Genomic DNA, 16439 nt, shown 5'->3' on the forward strand with positions numbered 1-16439 from the left:
AATAAACACAACACCAAAGTAAAATGTTTAAGTCATTTAATTGTATTTTTTCCATTTCAATTAGCATATAAAGAATGAATGTGCATCTTGAATGTTAAACAGGTTCAAATAAACCGTCAAAAAAGACAAATAAATAAAAAGTTGCCTTTCTTCTCTTCTCCTCCCAAACGATTTGGGTGAAAGTAGTCTGGCAGACAGTGAGCGTTTGATTCATGTGTGCTTTACCGCGGTAAAGGATCCAGATCTCGCTGGAACAGGCCTCGCGTGCCTCGTCAAGATAAATACATACTATATCTATAAAGCAACAAGCATAATCTGCTATCGTATTAACAAAAGACGAAAGAAAAAGGTGATTATTGCAAAACACTGACAAAAGAATAAAAGTAAACACAAAAAATGCTCTCGACTAAAGTTAGAAAAAAACATACCATTTTATACTTGGTACAATCACAGCAAATCCTACTGTCTGCAAAAGGTGCTGCGTAATAGCTGCTGTCTGTATAGTATAACTTCATACACTTGTGTAACTCATATTAGATCACAAGCCACATTCTGGAAAAGCAGCACAGGAGCACAGAGATTACAGTCTGGAAGAGGTCAAAACGTTTCGGTTAAACGTAGCGGAATTGTACGAGGTCAAACGCACTCACACGATGCATTGCAAAAAGTCATTTGTAAACGTACCTCTCTCAGGACGCTCGACACACTGGTTGTGTTTCATGTAACGCGACCGAATGATGTAATTGTTGCCAATTCGGTATAAGAACGTGTTTTGGTTTACAGGAAGAAAGGCTCTGCTTTTGCGCTTTCTGAAGTACAGAACAAGGCACTGTGTGAATATTTATAAGTTACTGCATTGCAAGTGAAGCCTTTGCATTAATCATTTATTAAAGTTCAAGTATCAGCCGGAGAGGTACGGATACTAGGAAGACTTCAACCTGAATGCGTTACATGATAGCTGGCGAACGCACACGTATTGTCATGATCTATGATTTATTTAACACATTTTAAACAGCAAAGGTCTAAGGCTTGAAAACCAAGAAGTATTGCAATAAATATATTTAGGTGCGGATGGACAGGAAATACTTGGATTGAATGCATGCTTTTATAGCATCACAGCAAGATGCAAGAACAAACTGCTGAGGTTTAGATCTGAACTAGTTATTTAGTCCATGGAAATTGCGGCAAATACCACTATGATCTCATGCTCTTTTAATAGAACGACATACCTCTGACATTTCGAATGCAACAAATTTGCTTTTAAGGGGAATTTTAATTCTTTTTATATAGAGATGTTTTTCTCATAAGGTTTTGCTGTGAAAATGTTCTTGGAACGGTCGTTGTGGGATTTTGAAAAGCATGTCAGATTTACATTTCATGCTAATGATGATGAAAAAATGCAGGTAAATATGCAATCATCGCATAGTATCAACATCGGAAAGAGCAAAAATCAAGTCAAACCAGTTTACAACACTGCTTATTTTTCCTTTTTCTTCTTAGAAGTGCTATATGTAAAGGGCAATGGTCATTATAGCCTTTTTGAGTGTAGTTCTAGTAAACCAAAAGGCCTAGCTTTGTGACTCGTTGTATTTTTTTGTACTGAAAGCTGTCAGGTTGCATTACGATGGAGCAAAACAAGCTTTAAATGACATTTGTGGGCCAGACGAAGGTCTTAAAAGTAGAAGCAAGAGGAATCGGGTAGCAGACTCAGTTTGCGATCGTCAAGGCGTGCATGTGTTTGGCGACGTCATATACGTAGGTGATGTCGGGCCTTTTCTCTGGGTCTGGGTTGATGCACATATCTACCAGTTTTCTCAGCTTGAGGGAAAAAAAAAAGAAAAAAGAGAAAACGTTAATTCATAATACAGATCCATTATACAGTGCTCCACATAAAACCCTGATCTGAACACACGTGCTGGAGATATACAACTAATTACAGGAGCACCTTTACTGACGAGATGCGCATGAAAATCGAATATATATATATATATATATATATATATATATATATATATATATATATATATATTTTTTTTTTTTATGTAAATAAATTGTAATAAAAATACAATTGTTAGTCCATGTTATCTCAGGTCCATTAAATAATATTTTAATAATTTATTAATAAATGTTGGAAGATATAATTTGATATATTTTAAGAAATAGATATAATATATAAATTATATAAAAATTAAATATAAACAAAAATAAATTATAGTGTGTGCACAACATACAATTTAGATATCGTTTATATATTACAAGTATACAAACTGTAAAAAAGTATACATACTTATAATATATAATATATTTATAATTATAAATAAGCAATTATTTATTTTTCAATTTTTCAATTTTTATAATATAATATAATATAATATAATATAATATAATATAATATAATATAATATAATATAATATAATATAATATAATATAATATAATATAATATAATATAAATGTGCACAAAGTTTTCCGGACTGTTGCTAATTTAACTCGTTTTTTACATAAAATAATTTTTGACATTTTGATAAATATACTTAAAAATATAATAATGATAAACAAACAAACAAACAAAACAAACATATTAAAATATATCTGTCATCACATGTACAACAGTTTTAGTTGTAGTCTGGAGCCCTGTATTAGTTATTGGGTAAATGATTGACAACAATGGCAAGCGTTTCAGAGCTCAGTGAACAGGACAGACAAGGGATAGGCTCTAAGCAATGTAACTACTACCAAGAAGCCTTCTGGCCTTGCGAACGTTTCTTAATTCTCCACTAGTCTTAAAAAAAAAAAACTGTACAGAAACATTCTCTGCAAGTCAGAGACGGGATTGAGAGTTGTGATGCTGCTCTGAGAAATAAACTGAGCCCAGACAAGCAGCAGCAACATCATTAAAAGTGGGGGGTAAGAGGAAAAAAAAGCGGAAGGAAAGAAGATGCCCCTGTGTTGGATCGCCATGGCAACCACCTCTCTTGCCAGGGCCTGGCTGCTGTTGCATTGCGCGGCGTCTCCTAATCAGCCGGCATGTGAAATGCAAATGCAGACAGTCTGAGAATTAGTGGAGAAGAAATGGGGAGGGGGAGGGGCAAGTAAGGATGCAGATATCTAAAATATTCATGCTTTTGCATGAGAGAAATGCGGGGGGTTCAATGGTCACAGTTTTTTCCCCCCGTTTTAAGGGGGGCTGACTGTCAGGTGAGATACAAGGAGATGGTAAATGACACACCAAAGATGAGCGGCTGACACTTTTTTTTCCTTTCACCTTCAGGAGCATTGTTTACATGTAGACAGGGAGGGAGCCAGGCCTCCCTGCAGCACTGCAAAAGCTGAATTGAGGATGAGTCGTGCCAGCCTTGTAAATAATTATAATGGCAGCTTTGGTCAGACGTGCCGGATCTATCAGAGGACTTCGAGGGTACTCCGATGGCTGACATGAGAGAGTGACAGCACGTTACGAGGAAAGACCAGCAGAGCTTTCCATGCTGGAAATTCTCAAGCTGGTTTGCTGTTGGTCAACTTGATGGACTACTATGAACTTGAGAACTACAAATAAGATGCTGCTAATAAGTAAAAAATATATATATATCATTTACTTATCCTCTTGTTGTTCCAAATCTATTTTTTGTTTTTTTTTGTACATACTATGAAAGTCAATGGGGACCAAAGTTGTTGTCTGGACCCCACCACTGACTTATAATGTAGGGACAAAAACAGTTGGAATGTTCTTTAAAATATCTAGTAAATAATGACAAGATTGACATTTTGGGGTGAACTAGCCTGTTAAAGGACAACCACAGAATGGACCCTCTATGTGATATATTCACAAATATTAAGGTGAGGTCACATTTTGGTGAAATTTCAAACATGGACGCACAAATTGAACTCACTGCAAAATCTGCATTCCTAATTGCATAGATTCTTATTGCTATGACTGGATTATGTCTGTGAGAACTCGTCGAACAATGTTAAATGTGACTATAACTTCAGAAGAAAGGGAGTTAAAATCTCTTGTGCTTGAAACATACCTCTTCAGAGTAATGGTCAGATGGCAGTGGTGGGTAGTCACACTGCTCAATCTTTTTACACAGCGAGTAGAGGTTCATTTTGTCCCCATAGAATGGACTCTGCAAGGCGGCCATCTATACGAGAAGAAAAGAAATGTGAAATACCTGTTTAGAGAAAAGGACTTTTGGTTCGAGACGTCTTGTTAGCTTAAAAAAAAGTTTTCTTATGAAGCTATTTGGCAAGGTTCATATTGTTTTAATTCAATTAAAAGTTTGTAATTTCAAAGGTGTACGTAAGTGATAAAAATGGATTTCTGTGAAGAAAAAACTAAATTACTTTAAATTATTTTACTGTTATTTCCATGGTTGTGCCATCTAAATGACTTCAGAGTTCACACTTGGAGGTTGAGTAATTCATTCACTCCAATGGAAGTACCCATATCTCTCATACACAATCCTGCAACACACACTAACTCTTCATCAAGCAGGGGCTGACTGTTTGTGGAAGAGACGCATGTCCCATGTCACAGATGGCAATAAGATGTCAGAAAGCTAGGAGTCAAGTCTGTAGAGCATGTTCCATACTATTTGGATTGTCGTGTTCTCAGGTGATGAATTTAGTCGTAGTTAATTTCTTGGGCGATGAGCTGCTTCCAGATAATTCAAGTGTACAAATTTGACATATTGCTACTCATGCATCATTGTAGATCAAGTTGAAGTGTGTCCACACTGCTCACATATTTCTGTGTTGCTGCTTATCTACTTTGTGTTTTTAAAATGGACATTGACACAAGTCATCAAAGATGTGCTAATTAAACCCCCCTCCCAAAAAAAAAAAATCTTCACCCTCAACTTCTCAGTGTTTTTTTTACATACAATGAAAGTCTTCAAATGTAGAGACAAAAAATGTTGGAAGATTCTCCTGGACACTGAAGCAGTCAAAATGTCATTGGAGACGAGTTAAATAAACCGTTTCGACTGGATATTTTCAATTGCCACAATATTGGTAGATCGCTACTTTTTTTGTCCATGTAATGGAAACAATGCAACTGGACCCCACTGACTTTCACTGTATAGACAAAAACACTGAGACACTTAAAAACATCTCCTTTTGTGTTCATGAGAAGAAACAAAGTCATACAGGTTTAGAACAACATGAGAGTAACTGATGGCAGAACAAAACAATCGTGCTTTACCAATAACCACAGATGGCAAGTATCTCCAATAGAACCAATACTTTTAAAAATGTGCATGAACTATAAGTTGGTCTTAATAAATCTGGACACATTTGACAACACATAGCCAATTAGTTTTCTATATCTGGTCTGAAACTTAGCAAGGACAATTATAGATGTTCTGTCCCAATAAAGCCGTAAAAAATATCAAGATGTTGATATTTCAGCATTTCAGTAGATGGTTTGTGGAAAAGAAGGCAGAAGGAGATGAACAATAATGTCTATGTCACAGTTTCGGGACATAAATCATGGCGATACCGAAGACATGCAGTGCATCCTGGTAGCCTGGAGCTGTGCAATCCCGCTCAGCCAGGAAGGCAATGCTTTGATGACGTTATGAGATTATGATACTGCAAAAGCAGACTGGCAAAAACAGCCCCAAGCAAATCCACTGACTGTGGGTGAAGACACTTTCAGAAAAAAGCTTTCCAGATGCCAAGCAAGCAAGCCACAGAGTACTCGCACGAAACCACTACACCGCAAACGCACACTGGACGAGAACTCAATTAAATTGACATAGAAGGACAGAGAGGAAATGGCAAGCGAGTTAAGGGGGTGGGGGTGAGAGGGGGTGTGATAGAGCGAGGCAAAAACGACCGTCTGGGCTGTCAGAGGAGGAGCGGAGGATAGGAGCACAGAGTGGCAGAACTCATGGAGCAAAGCCGATTTCATCGCTGCTCCGCACGAGATGGGAATGGGAGGGGGAGGAGGAAGGGGAGGCCCTTTCTAATCACCGGCAGGGCTGGAACTGGGATGATTCTGCAATGTGTAGCATTTTCAGAGCAACCAGTACTTCTAATATAAATGTGCCACACACATATGCCTGCATAAGTGACATTAACGAGAGTGATAATTAAATACTATAACCAAAATCACACCTGTATTTGAGAAAGAGTTTGGTTAGCCTGTGCTGTGTTGCATTTTTTCTTCTTTTTGTATGGTTCTTGTCCCAAGAAAGCACAATGACACACACACACAAAAAACACTGTGACATTTCAGCAAAATCTCTGTGAAATAAGGCATGACTTTGCTAAAGCAGAAAGAGATGAATAACAAATGTGAGTTATGTCATCTGAAGGTTTTAGATCCAATCACAGCCTTCCATCAAAAGCCATTTAACCCTCTGGAGTCGTTCCCCGCGTATACGCTTGTTGAGGCATTTTCTCCTGATAACCCTGAAAAGAACTAAAATTACACTTTCAGTTTGGATCGTACAGATAAGAGCAATACATCAATTGAATCTGTAAAGGGTCTACTTTTATTTGTATCCACACATAATAACAACAAATCGTTGTGCATTTATAAAATAAAGATAACAAACAAGGTGTGCTGTCTGCAGCCTTGGTCTGTGCTGATCTTCATTTAGAAACATGTCATTAAAATGAACTGTAACTCAGTGAATACTCAACGAAGAGACAATAAAGAGATATCTATAGAAAGCTTGAAATGTCTACTTTTAAACTAAGTAAGTTTAAAAGTTGCTTCCAAAAACAAATATTCTGTGATAAAGTAATCCATATGAAAGAAAAACGATGTCCGTCTTTCACGTCTCCCTTCATTATCTTCTAATGTGACCACGCCCCCGCGCTGAACGCTCTATTCAGATTCTAATGTTTCACTGAAGCGCGCAGCTTGAATACGCTCACACAACATAAAACAGAGCAGTGACACTGTTTTTATTTTACTTGAGATTTGGATTTCCTCAGAAAAATAATTAAGCTCTTAATCCAGCAGAGATCATAAACATGACTAAGTCTCTTTTTTTAATTTATATACTTTATATATATATATGTAAACATATAAAGTTTTAAATATATATAAATATACATATCTCATTGGCAAAAGTATATGTATAGATATATAAAACGTCAATGTTTTGTGTTCAAAAGGTGACATTGTTCCTCCATCAGTTACAGTGATGGGAATGTGTCTCTGTGTTAAGTGTTTTTGGCCAGACTGCATTTGGTGTGTTTTCCAGTGAAAAAAAAATCTTCAAAACAAAAGGCTAGATGACGTTCTCCTCCATATACAGAAGATTATATACCTATAGTGTAATTTCATAGCAACATCTATCTCTCTAGCAATGAGTTCCTCTGGATAATTGTGATGTGCAGTACCACAGAAAGGCACTTAGAGAGATGAAAATGCGGTGGTGGCTTTGACTGTTTACATGCTGTGTGTGTACCTGTGGAAGTGTGGCCACAGAGGGGGGTCAGGGGCGAGTAGCAGCTGTAGCCAGCAAAGGGTTAAACAAGGACCACCATATTTTCATGCATCTTCTGCTTCTGACAGATGAAAAATGTCAACTGTCCTGTTTTTATTTTGGAGTTTTTGCACTATTCATCTGGTTCATTAGTGCCTGGGCTCTCTTGGCCCTGACAGCTGCTCGCCCCGTGCTCCCAGCCCCTGAATTTTTTCAGGCTAATTTGATTCGGGGCGCCCAGGCGATGGGCAAGATGATTGACTTGCTCCCTGACCCTCGGAGCCCAGCAGCTCTCTTCATTGGTATTCCAGAGGAGTCCACCCCGCACCACGCTGGCCTGCTGTCTGTCTGCGGGGCTTCGGCTACCGGTGCACAGTGGCGAAAGACACACGCGTTTACACTCTCACATGCGCACACAAAAGAGGGGGGAAAAACGCACACACAGACACCAAAGCTCAGAGGAACATAGTTAAACAGAATCTCAACCACCAACACATAAGTGTGCTGACACAAATACACACCAGACACGTAAAAACAGCCACGCCTGCTCAGAAACACACACACATAGATACTCACAATATCACAACAAACTAAAACAACTAAAAAATACATAAAAACATAAGGCCACCCAGATAAGAAGACAAAAACAGACTCTTTTCTAGTACCTACCTGAATACAAACTGACCGCCCTGGTTTGCTACAATGCTTTTTTTAATTGCTGAACTCTTTAGACAAAACAGATTTTTTACATAACATATACAGAGCATATTTTTTCTCGATGCAAACGCAGACATCAATTCCGAACACTAACACAGCGCCCTTTGTGGTAGCACTGAGAATGCAACTTGAATTTGCTTTACGAATTGTTCTGACGCATTTTGGCACACCAAATATAGCAAAACCCAAATCAATCGCAAACTAAAAGACTGCAGTCAAAAAAAGTCAACTACAACATTAAATTTAGGTCTTCTGTCATTGTGTCAACGGTTTCTATATACTTTTTTATATCGAATAGAATTGGTAATTACAATTGTACCATATAGAGCAATTTCTACCTGATTTAAATCATAAAAATTGCTTTGTTGGTATACATGAATACATTTTGGTTGATTAAGTGATGTTAAACAATATTTTAGACTAGAACGGTTTTAAAACAAAAACAGTTAATTTAGATGCCATTTTCAGTTTTTTTCACATAGAGACGCATATATCTATATCTATGTATTTATCATATTGGTCAATAATTGTTCATGCTTATTTACGCAATTTTTACATTCAGATTGATTTAACTTAAATCTTAATCCTTTAAAAACACTGATAATTTTAGTAACAAATGTAATCATTGACAAATCTCAAAATGAATATCTATTTTTCAAACTGTACATTGTTTTGTGATTCCTAAATTCATTTGTAGCACTTAAAACAACAGATTTCTTTTTTTTTTTTTTACATTTTAAATGTATTTATTTTGACAAAATAATATAGAATTTTAATGTCAACCATTTACCGGTTATCACAAATAACATGAAATATACTGGCTTATTGTATCATCATTTGTCTCAATCAAGGAGATCTGGCTATTATCTTTATTGATCTTTCTTTAACTCTTTGCATGCCAATTAATTTCCTAGCAAAGGTCCTGGTTCTCATGAGCCAATGGAAGAGGGCGTAGTGCATGAAAAGAGTCATGTTCAAGTGTGAGAAAACCATCAATATTTCGTGTTGCTCATCCTTCTCGCACTCTTCTTTAATGACATATTAATAAAATGGAGGCGCGGGCATAAGGAAGGAACACAATTAAATAAGAATCCAAATTCTGTGACTTGAAAAGTCCCTGTCTGATGCCACAAACAGTCACTGACTTGTACAAAAGCCTAACCTCCACACACAGTGATGTTTAAGCTTTGGGTTTTCCTCATGAACAAATGAGAAGAGAAAAATCACCACTTCTTCTCTCAGTAGCACCAACACCCCGAGAAGAAAAGTTTCAGACGTGTTATGTTTGTAAATTTGCTGAATGAGTGTGCAACGCTTCTCGGTTTTATGCATCATTAGCAAAACATAGGGCTCTTCAGAATGTTAAGAGTTCTTCCGAGATGCCGCCGTTCACGTAAGTCTTATTTAAATCTTTAAAGAACATGAGTATTCCACATCTGTACACTCGGCTGAGCCAAATTAATTCACTAAGCTATCAAATTAAAATCTGAGATCTGTGGTGAGAAGACACCAAGATATATTGGGTAATATATATTTGAATTGGAAGCGGGGCAGGTTTAATTAGCTCAAACGTTTTGATGGATGTTTACTATTCAGGTATGGGAATAACACCACCCCCCCCCCCCCCCAAAAAAAATCTGCTTTAAAAAATAATTATATAAACTTCCCAAACTCTGAAAATATAGTGCTATACTGTATCCCACCAACTACGGACTAAGCATTCTTATTTAATATCAAAATATCATTAGCAACACATCAAAAATACAACACACCTTTTGCATGGTGTGCATGCTAATTTGTTTCTTTTAACGCTCGTTAATACAATTCGGTTCTCATCTCCAACGTTCTACTGAAAACACGAGATGTGACTTCACAGTTTTAATTGTAAAACCTGGAGCAGGAAACCTGGCCTTGTGTTTTTGCAGTGAAGGGAGATGCAATGGTCTCAGTCTCTTATTTATGCCAACTTAAATCTGAAACACCTTCGAGAACAGCTATTAAGAAGAGGTTTAAGAGGACTTCAAAAGGCCGGGCCAGACCGTGAGTGCAGAGATCCACCAATATGAACTCGGCCTGTCTTTAATAGAGAGATGGTGGTGCAGGTCGGAAACAACAAGGACTCAGAGAGGGCTATCTGGGTAGATCAAGATGATCCTTTCATTTTAAGCGTCATAAAACTCAACACTAAAACCAATTGCATGAGTGCTCCAAGGATGGGCTAGGAGATCACGGGCTAATACAGCCACAGGAAATGGTCTTGATTGTTGGGTAAGAAAAATTTGTGGTCTGATTCAAGGTTAAAATGGAGTCAAATAAAAGAAGAATTCACTGAACAATTATGATGGGTTTTGATTCAACTCAGAAACTCGAATTATTTCAATCAGTTTAGCAAAAATTCATTCACCCAAACGATTCACTAAAAGAATACAAATCAATGAAGAGACTCCAGAAAAAGTGCTTAAGCATCATAAGCATAATCATCAGTAAAAAAACGTCCTCTTGTTTTCATTGACTTCTAGATTGATGAACGAAGCATATTTGTTCAGTCAGTCCAAGAAATGAAATGCTCCTTCACAGTCCACACTTTAACACACATTAAAGTCAGTGTCATTGTTGGCAACTAAAAGTAAAACTATTATAATTATATATTTTTTTTATTGAAATAAAATGGAAATTAAATAAAGTAAAGGTTAGTAAAGGTTTTGCCACTTGTTATGTGAACACAAAAATAATAATTATCCAAAAAAGATTCAAAAAGTTTAAACGGTCCAAACTCCTTATGGTAAATAGTGAATATATTAGAAATGAATAGGAAATGAATTTCATCTAGTGGAAATGTCTGGTACTGTACCCAAACAAAATCTTACTGAAAGCTCAGTTTTTGAGATATCAGTAACAAATTTGGAACAACTCTTTTGATTTATTAGCAAAAAAGTGTGGACGTGTGGGAATGGCTGTAAAACTTGGAATCAAGTTTAACAGTAGTTAGCTTTCAGCATACTAAATCATTTATTGTGTATTTTACTTAAAGCCCAAAATATTAACTAAACACCCAAACAGATGGTGTGACCCTCAATTCTTCCACTCACCACAAAACCACACTTTTTCTTGCAGAGAGCTGTCAATAATTCAGATGGACCATGCAGTATAGTGGAGTGCTATTGACAGATGCACAGTGGAGAGCACGTGTCCTGCCTGCCGTGAAGGCCATTTGGGAGTCAACCCCAACTCTGGCCTTGTCTTGCAGCCCTCCTCTTTATCACAGGATGATCAGCTGACCAAATGAGCACCAACTGCGAGCATCAGCATCAAACGGAATAGCAGATGCATATCGAGGAATACAATGAACAGGTATTGATGATTTTCAATCGAGGCCTCATGACCTCAACAGCTTGCACTGCCCCCCACCCTCCTCGAATCCCCCATAACAGATCGACTGAAAGATTCATGCTCTCAGAATAAAGGAATTACATGCGCACATATAGGCCTTTCATACAAAATAGATCAATGAGGATCAATGGAATATGGCACAAGTGTGCAAATTACAAATTTAGCAGTTCAGCACTGCAGCTAGCTTTAGATTGTCTACTAAGACAATGTTTACACACACAAAAAAAATCAAGTAAAATTAAAGTCAATAAAATGATAATATTTTTTGTCCCTTCTATTAAATTATTAAAAAATAAATTAAAATTTGATTTCATTCATGAATTCATGGCTTGAATACATCTCTACTATGATGAACATAAATTACTATTCTAAATTACAATTAATTTTGATATTCTGGGGGGTGGGGGATGGCATTAAGGCAAAATGTCTGAGAGATGCAGCTGTTCTCATATTATAATGAAGAAGAAAAAAACTTGGAAAAACCTGCTTCACAGATTATGTAAGGGATAATGTACATCCAGACCCTGAAGGGGATTATTCTGTGATCACAAACAGCTGGATGTACATTTTGCCGCTTATTACATGGCTACTTGCCACTAAGTAAATAATAAGACACAAAATACCGAGGGATAACAGACCTCAGAATGTCGAGACTGACCAATCAGAGTCAAGTATTCCACAGAAGCATGTAATAATAACATTTAACAAACTTATAATTAGGGATGGGCGATTTTCCCTATTTAATGGTTTATTTTGAATTGATTGTTTTGCCACGATTTAATTAAAAAAAAAAATTTAATTGAGGAATCGCGATTTTTTTAAATATTGAAATATTGCCAAATGTTAGAATTAGACACCTTGACAATATGCCGGTGATAACAGTAAAGAGAAAAGAATGATCCAACCGCATGTCAACCCATGTGATTAACCACTTATGTGTGACGCTTTGTGAAGGACCATAAATTTAGCGCTACGCATCATACACACTGTGCTTTTGTTTTGACAAAGATGTGACGTGGGCAGTGGAATAGGCAAAACATTCAAGAAGATAGGAGTGAATTTCTTTTAACATGGGCGCCATGTTTTTAGAATGGCATTTCATGCATGAGACACTACAAGAGACGCAAGCGCAACAGTCAACCACATCCATGTTTACAGAGATAAAATAATGGAAAAGTAGCATGATCGAATAAAAAACAACTACTGTATGTCTGATATTACATGTTTGCATCATGACAGGCTGAAAGCTGTTGTTGTTTTTAAAGAACTGGTGTTATACCTTCAATTATTTTGAATTTGAATTACCTGGACTTTTCTTTGAGATCTTCTAAAAAAAAATTCCTCGTATTATTTCTGACACATAATATGTATAAGACAAGTTTGTACAATATGCAGTTGTAGTTTTTGCTTCTTTTCTGAAAAGATATTTAACAAGTGATTTGATTAACATTTATTTACATCATGTTGACAACTTTATGTGTACTGCACTTTGAATAGAATAAATATATGGTTAATAAAGTAAAAGTAACTTGAAATGTAGTTTACATTCTGGAAAAATCAAGATTTTAATTTTTTCCAAAATTGCCCAGCCCTACTTATAATATTAGTTCAGGTTGTAAAATGTCAAGTTACGCAACTTTCCAAAACTGTGAAAAAAAATCATGAAATGTTGTAAGAAATAAATTAATAATAAAAAAAAATGGAGGGGGAGGGGATTTTCTTATTTTCTTTATCATTAAATAAAAAAATATATAGATGTAATATCATACATAATACATTTTATTTTAAATAAATAAAATATGAAAAAATGTAAAGCTTGAAAAACAATATGATAGTAAAATGACAACTTTTCTTCATTTTCTTTGAGGACATGCCACTGACCCACATACAGACAAAAAATTTTTTTGCCACCTTTTGATTTTTAGAGTTACTTATAAACATTTGTAATACACATTGAGATGATCAACTGAAAACTTGAAAACTTTGCAATAATGAAAGAAAAAGAAATCCTCCTTTACTGTAACATAACAGCAACTGCCGGCGGGTTTGCCGATCATCAGATCTGTCACTCAAACAGATGTCAATTCATCACCTCCCAGCTATCCACCTCCACTAGGTCACGTGACCTGCTCGAAGCGGGATAAGATGAAAGTCTTTGTGTACCAAAAGGCGACAGTGCCGATCTGCTCAAGGCCGAGCTCGGACCTGGCTTTAACAGAAGCTTAAGGGATCACAACTGTTCCCCGTTTGCCTTCTCCCTGCACTTGGCTGACCCATGGCCACTGCTAAGCAGGGCGGACTGATCACACTGATGGGCCTGGTGCTTTATCAAAGACTAATTAGTGCCAAGAAACACTGTCTCCAAGCAGCGGTGAACTCAGATTGTTGTTTCTCAGCCCCGTGCACTTTGGGAGGTGTAGCTACTGGTAAGCTTCCTCCCAAAAAAGAAGCAAAAGAAAAAAACAAACACTCAGGGGTTTGTAGGAATAGAACAGGTACCGGACTAACAATGTGTCTATTTCCAAACTGTGCGAGTGTGAATTTGCGCCAGCTTGTATGTGTTTATACACCAGTTTTTGGTAGTAGCTAGTACATCCCATGGGATCAAGCATTGTGTCATTTACGGATTGCTGCTACCCATTCCAGGTGGCCCAAGTCACCTGGTTAAGAGGAAACTAGGACCAAAAAAACAAAACACAAAATGCCCACTTTTGAACAGGGATCTGCGATTTCAGATCTGTTATGTAAGATCCCAAGCTGTCGATTGCTTAAAAGGACAGCTCAGTTTAATGTTAAATCGGTAGCACTTTATTTTACAGTCCTGTTCCCCATGTACATACTTTGTACTTATTATAGTAATTACAATAACTATGTAATAACTAGGTACTAACCCTGAACCTACCCCTAAACCTAACCCTACCCCATGTAGTTACCTTGTATTACCAGAACTTTCTTAGATAAATACACTGTAAGTACACTATAAGTACATGCAAGTACACGTACTGTAAAATAAAGTGCAACCGTTAAATCTAATTGAACTCTATATTGAATCAAATTGATCAGAATTAGCAAAAATCAATTTGAGGATAAAAAACTAAACAAAACAAAAAAAAAACAGTAACTTATGAATCATATTCATTCACTGTCAGTCCTAACATATTTACCTCTTGCATTTGGATATTTTGGCTTTCAAGCCTCAAAATGAAAAAGAGCATGTTAAAGTATAATAAAAAATTTATCATATGAGTGATATGTATTACAAGTTTTCTGAAGCTTTGCATTTTTTTTTTAACAGATCACAATCTGTAGTTATTTACTGAAAATCCATCCACAGTAACTCTTCTTGGTGCATTTATGAGAGCAAGAGTTAGTAATGTGTAATTTATGACTGAATAATTCTTTTTAATGAATGTAATAATCTTTAAAAAAAAGTCCAGTTCACAAAACTATGTGAATGACTCGTTCACAAATTGGTTGATTTGGTTCTAAAATGACTCATTGATCCAATCACTGCTAACTTTAATTATAATAGCTCACTGGAGGTGAAAATTCTTAATGAATAGCAACTTAAATTAAAAGTTTACCGTATGAATTCAGAAAACTTGGAATAGAGTCAAATAGACCACTTTTGTGTGCTTTTGTGTCATTTTAAAGCTTGACAGCTCCAGTTCACATTCATTATACTGAGAAGAGAGGCACAGATGTTCTTCAAAAATATACCGTTCGTGTTTCATTGAAAAAGGTTTGGAATGACATGAGGGTGATTAAATGATGACTAAACTTCCAATTTTGGTTGATCTATCCCTTTAAGGTCTAAACATTTATCACAGCAGAAAAAACACAGCTGACCTTGCAACTTCATCTTCAATTTAGACTGATAGCTGAAGAGAAATCTGGTCCACTGTGTCATGGAGAAGCGTATGCTATTAAAGCCTAATCAAAGCAGCCAGTATAATTTTGTAGCAAGAGCAGTGGATGTTATTTAAAACACATGTAAATGTCATTCAAATTTCCTCATCAGCTCGGGAACATTCTCCAGGTATGCTTTGTGGAAACCATTTACCTCAGAGTACAAAACCATATTGTAATTTTCACGACAGACTGCAAGGTGTAGGATTGCGTCTCTCAAAAGGAGACAAACAGCTCTGGGAGAAGCTCGGGAAGAGAATGGGAGAGTTAGGGTGTATAAACGGAGGAGGGGGAGTGATGGGATGGGTTTCTATACCTTACCTCATAGAGCAGGCAGCCTAGCGACCAGATGTCAGATTTGAAGTTATATCCGTTTTCGTGTATTCGCTCGGGAGACATGTAATATGGGGTACCCACTGGAACAGAAAAAAAAGACAGATAGAGACAGAGAGAGTTAGGCTGTCTGGTTTGCTTTGTGAAGAGTACATCCATGGATGCTTCATTGACAAAGGTTTCAGACTGAGGAGTTTTAGATGACTAAAGAGAGATTGCTATCAACAAACTTAGCGATGCGTGTGTACAGAGTGTAGGGAAACACATTATAATCATTTGTACACTACCGTTGAAAAGTTTGGGGTTAGTAGGACTTTATTTTTGTTTTTTAAAGAAAAACTAATTTTACTGAAGACTGGAGTAATGATGCTGGAAATTAAGCTTTGCACCACGGGAATAAATTACGTTTTAAAATAATTTTAAATAGAATATAGTTATTTTAAATTGTTAAACTATTATATGATATTACAGATTTTAACTGTAGTGTATATTGACAGTAAAGTATGCATTCAAATTTCAAACTGCTAAGGAGTGGCTTAATATTAGGACTGGGCATATATACTATATATCGGGTCGCCAACTGGCAGACTCCAGTCCAAATAAATTTTCTAATAAAATCAAATTCATATCAGGCACAGCAAAGTCC

General features: G+C 36.5%; 1 protein-coding gene across 1 annotated transcript in view; it reads right to left on the reverse strand.

Annotated features, from left to right (window-relative positions):
* Positions 1 to 1276: 1276 nt before the first annotated feature.
* Positions 1277 to 16439, reverse strand: part of nek7 (NIMA-related kinase 7) — an 83972-nt gene continuing 68809 nt past the window's right edge. The window contains exons 8-10 of the mRNA XM_059544107.1: positions 15782 to 15876; positions 4028 to 4141; positions 1277 to 1818 (exon numbers count right to left, since the gene is read on the reverse strand). Of these exons, the coding sequence (XP_059400090.1) occupies positions 1708 to 1818; positions 4028 to 4141; positions 15782 to 15876 (320 nt within the window). The 3' untranslated portion in view covers positions 1277 to 1707. The remainder of the gene's footprint in view (positions 1819 to 4027; positions 4142 to 15781; positions 15877 to 16439) is intronic.

This window comes from Carassius carassius, chromosome 48 (genome assembly GCF_963082965.1).
Source record: "Carassius carassius chromosome 48, fCarCar2.1, whole genome shotgun sequence".
In the NCBI taxonomy this organism is placed as follows: Eukaryota; Metazoa; Chordata; class Actinopteri; order Cypriniformes; family Cyprinidae; genus Carassius; species Carassius carassius.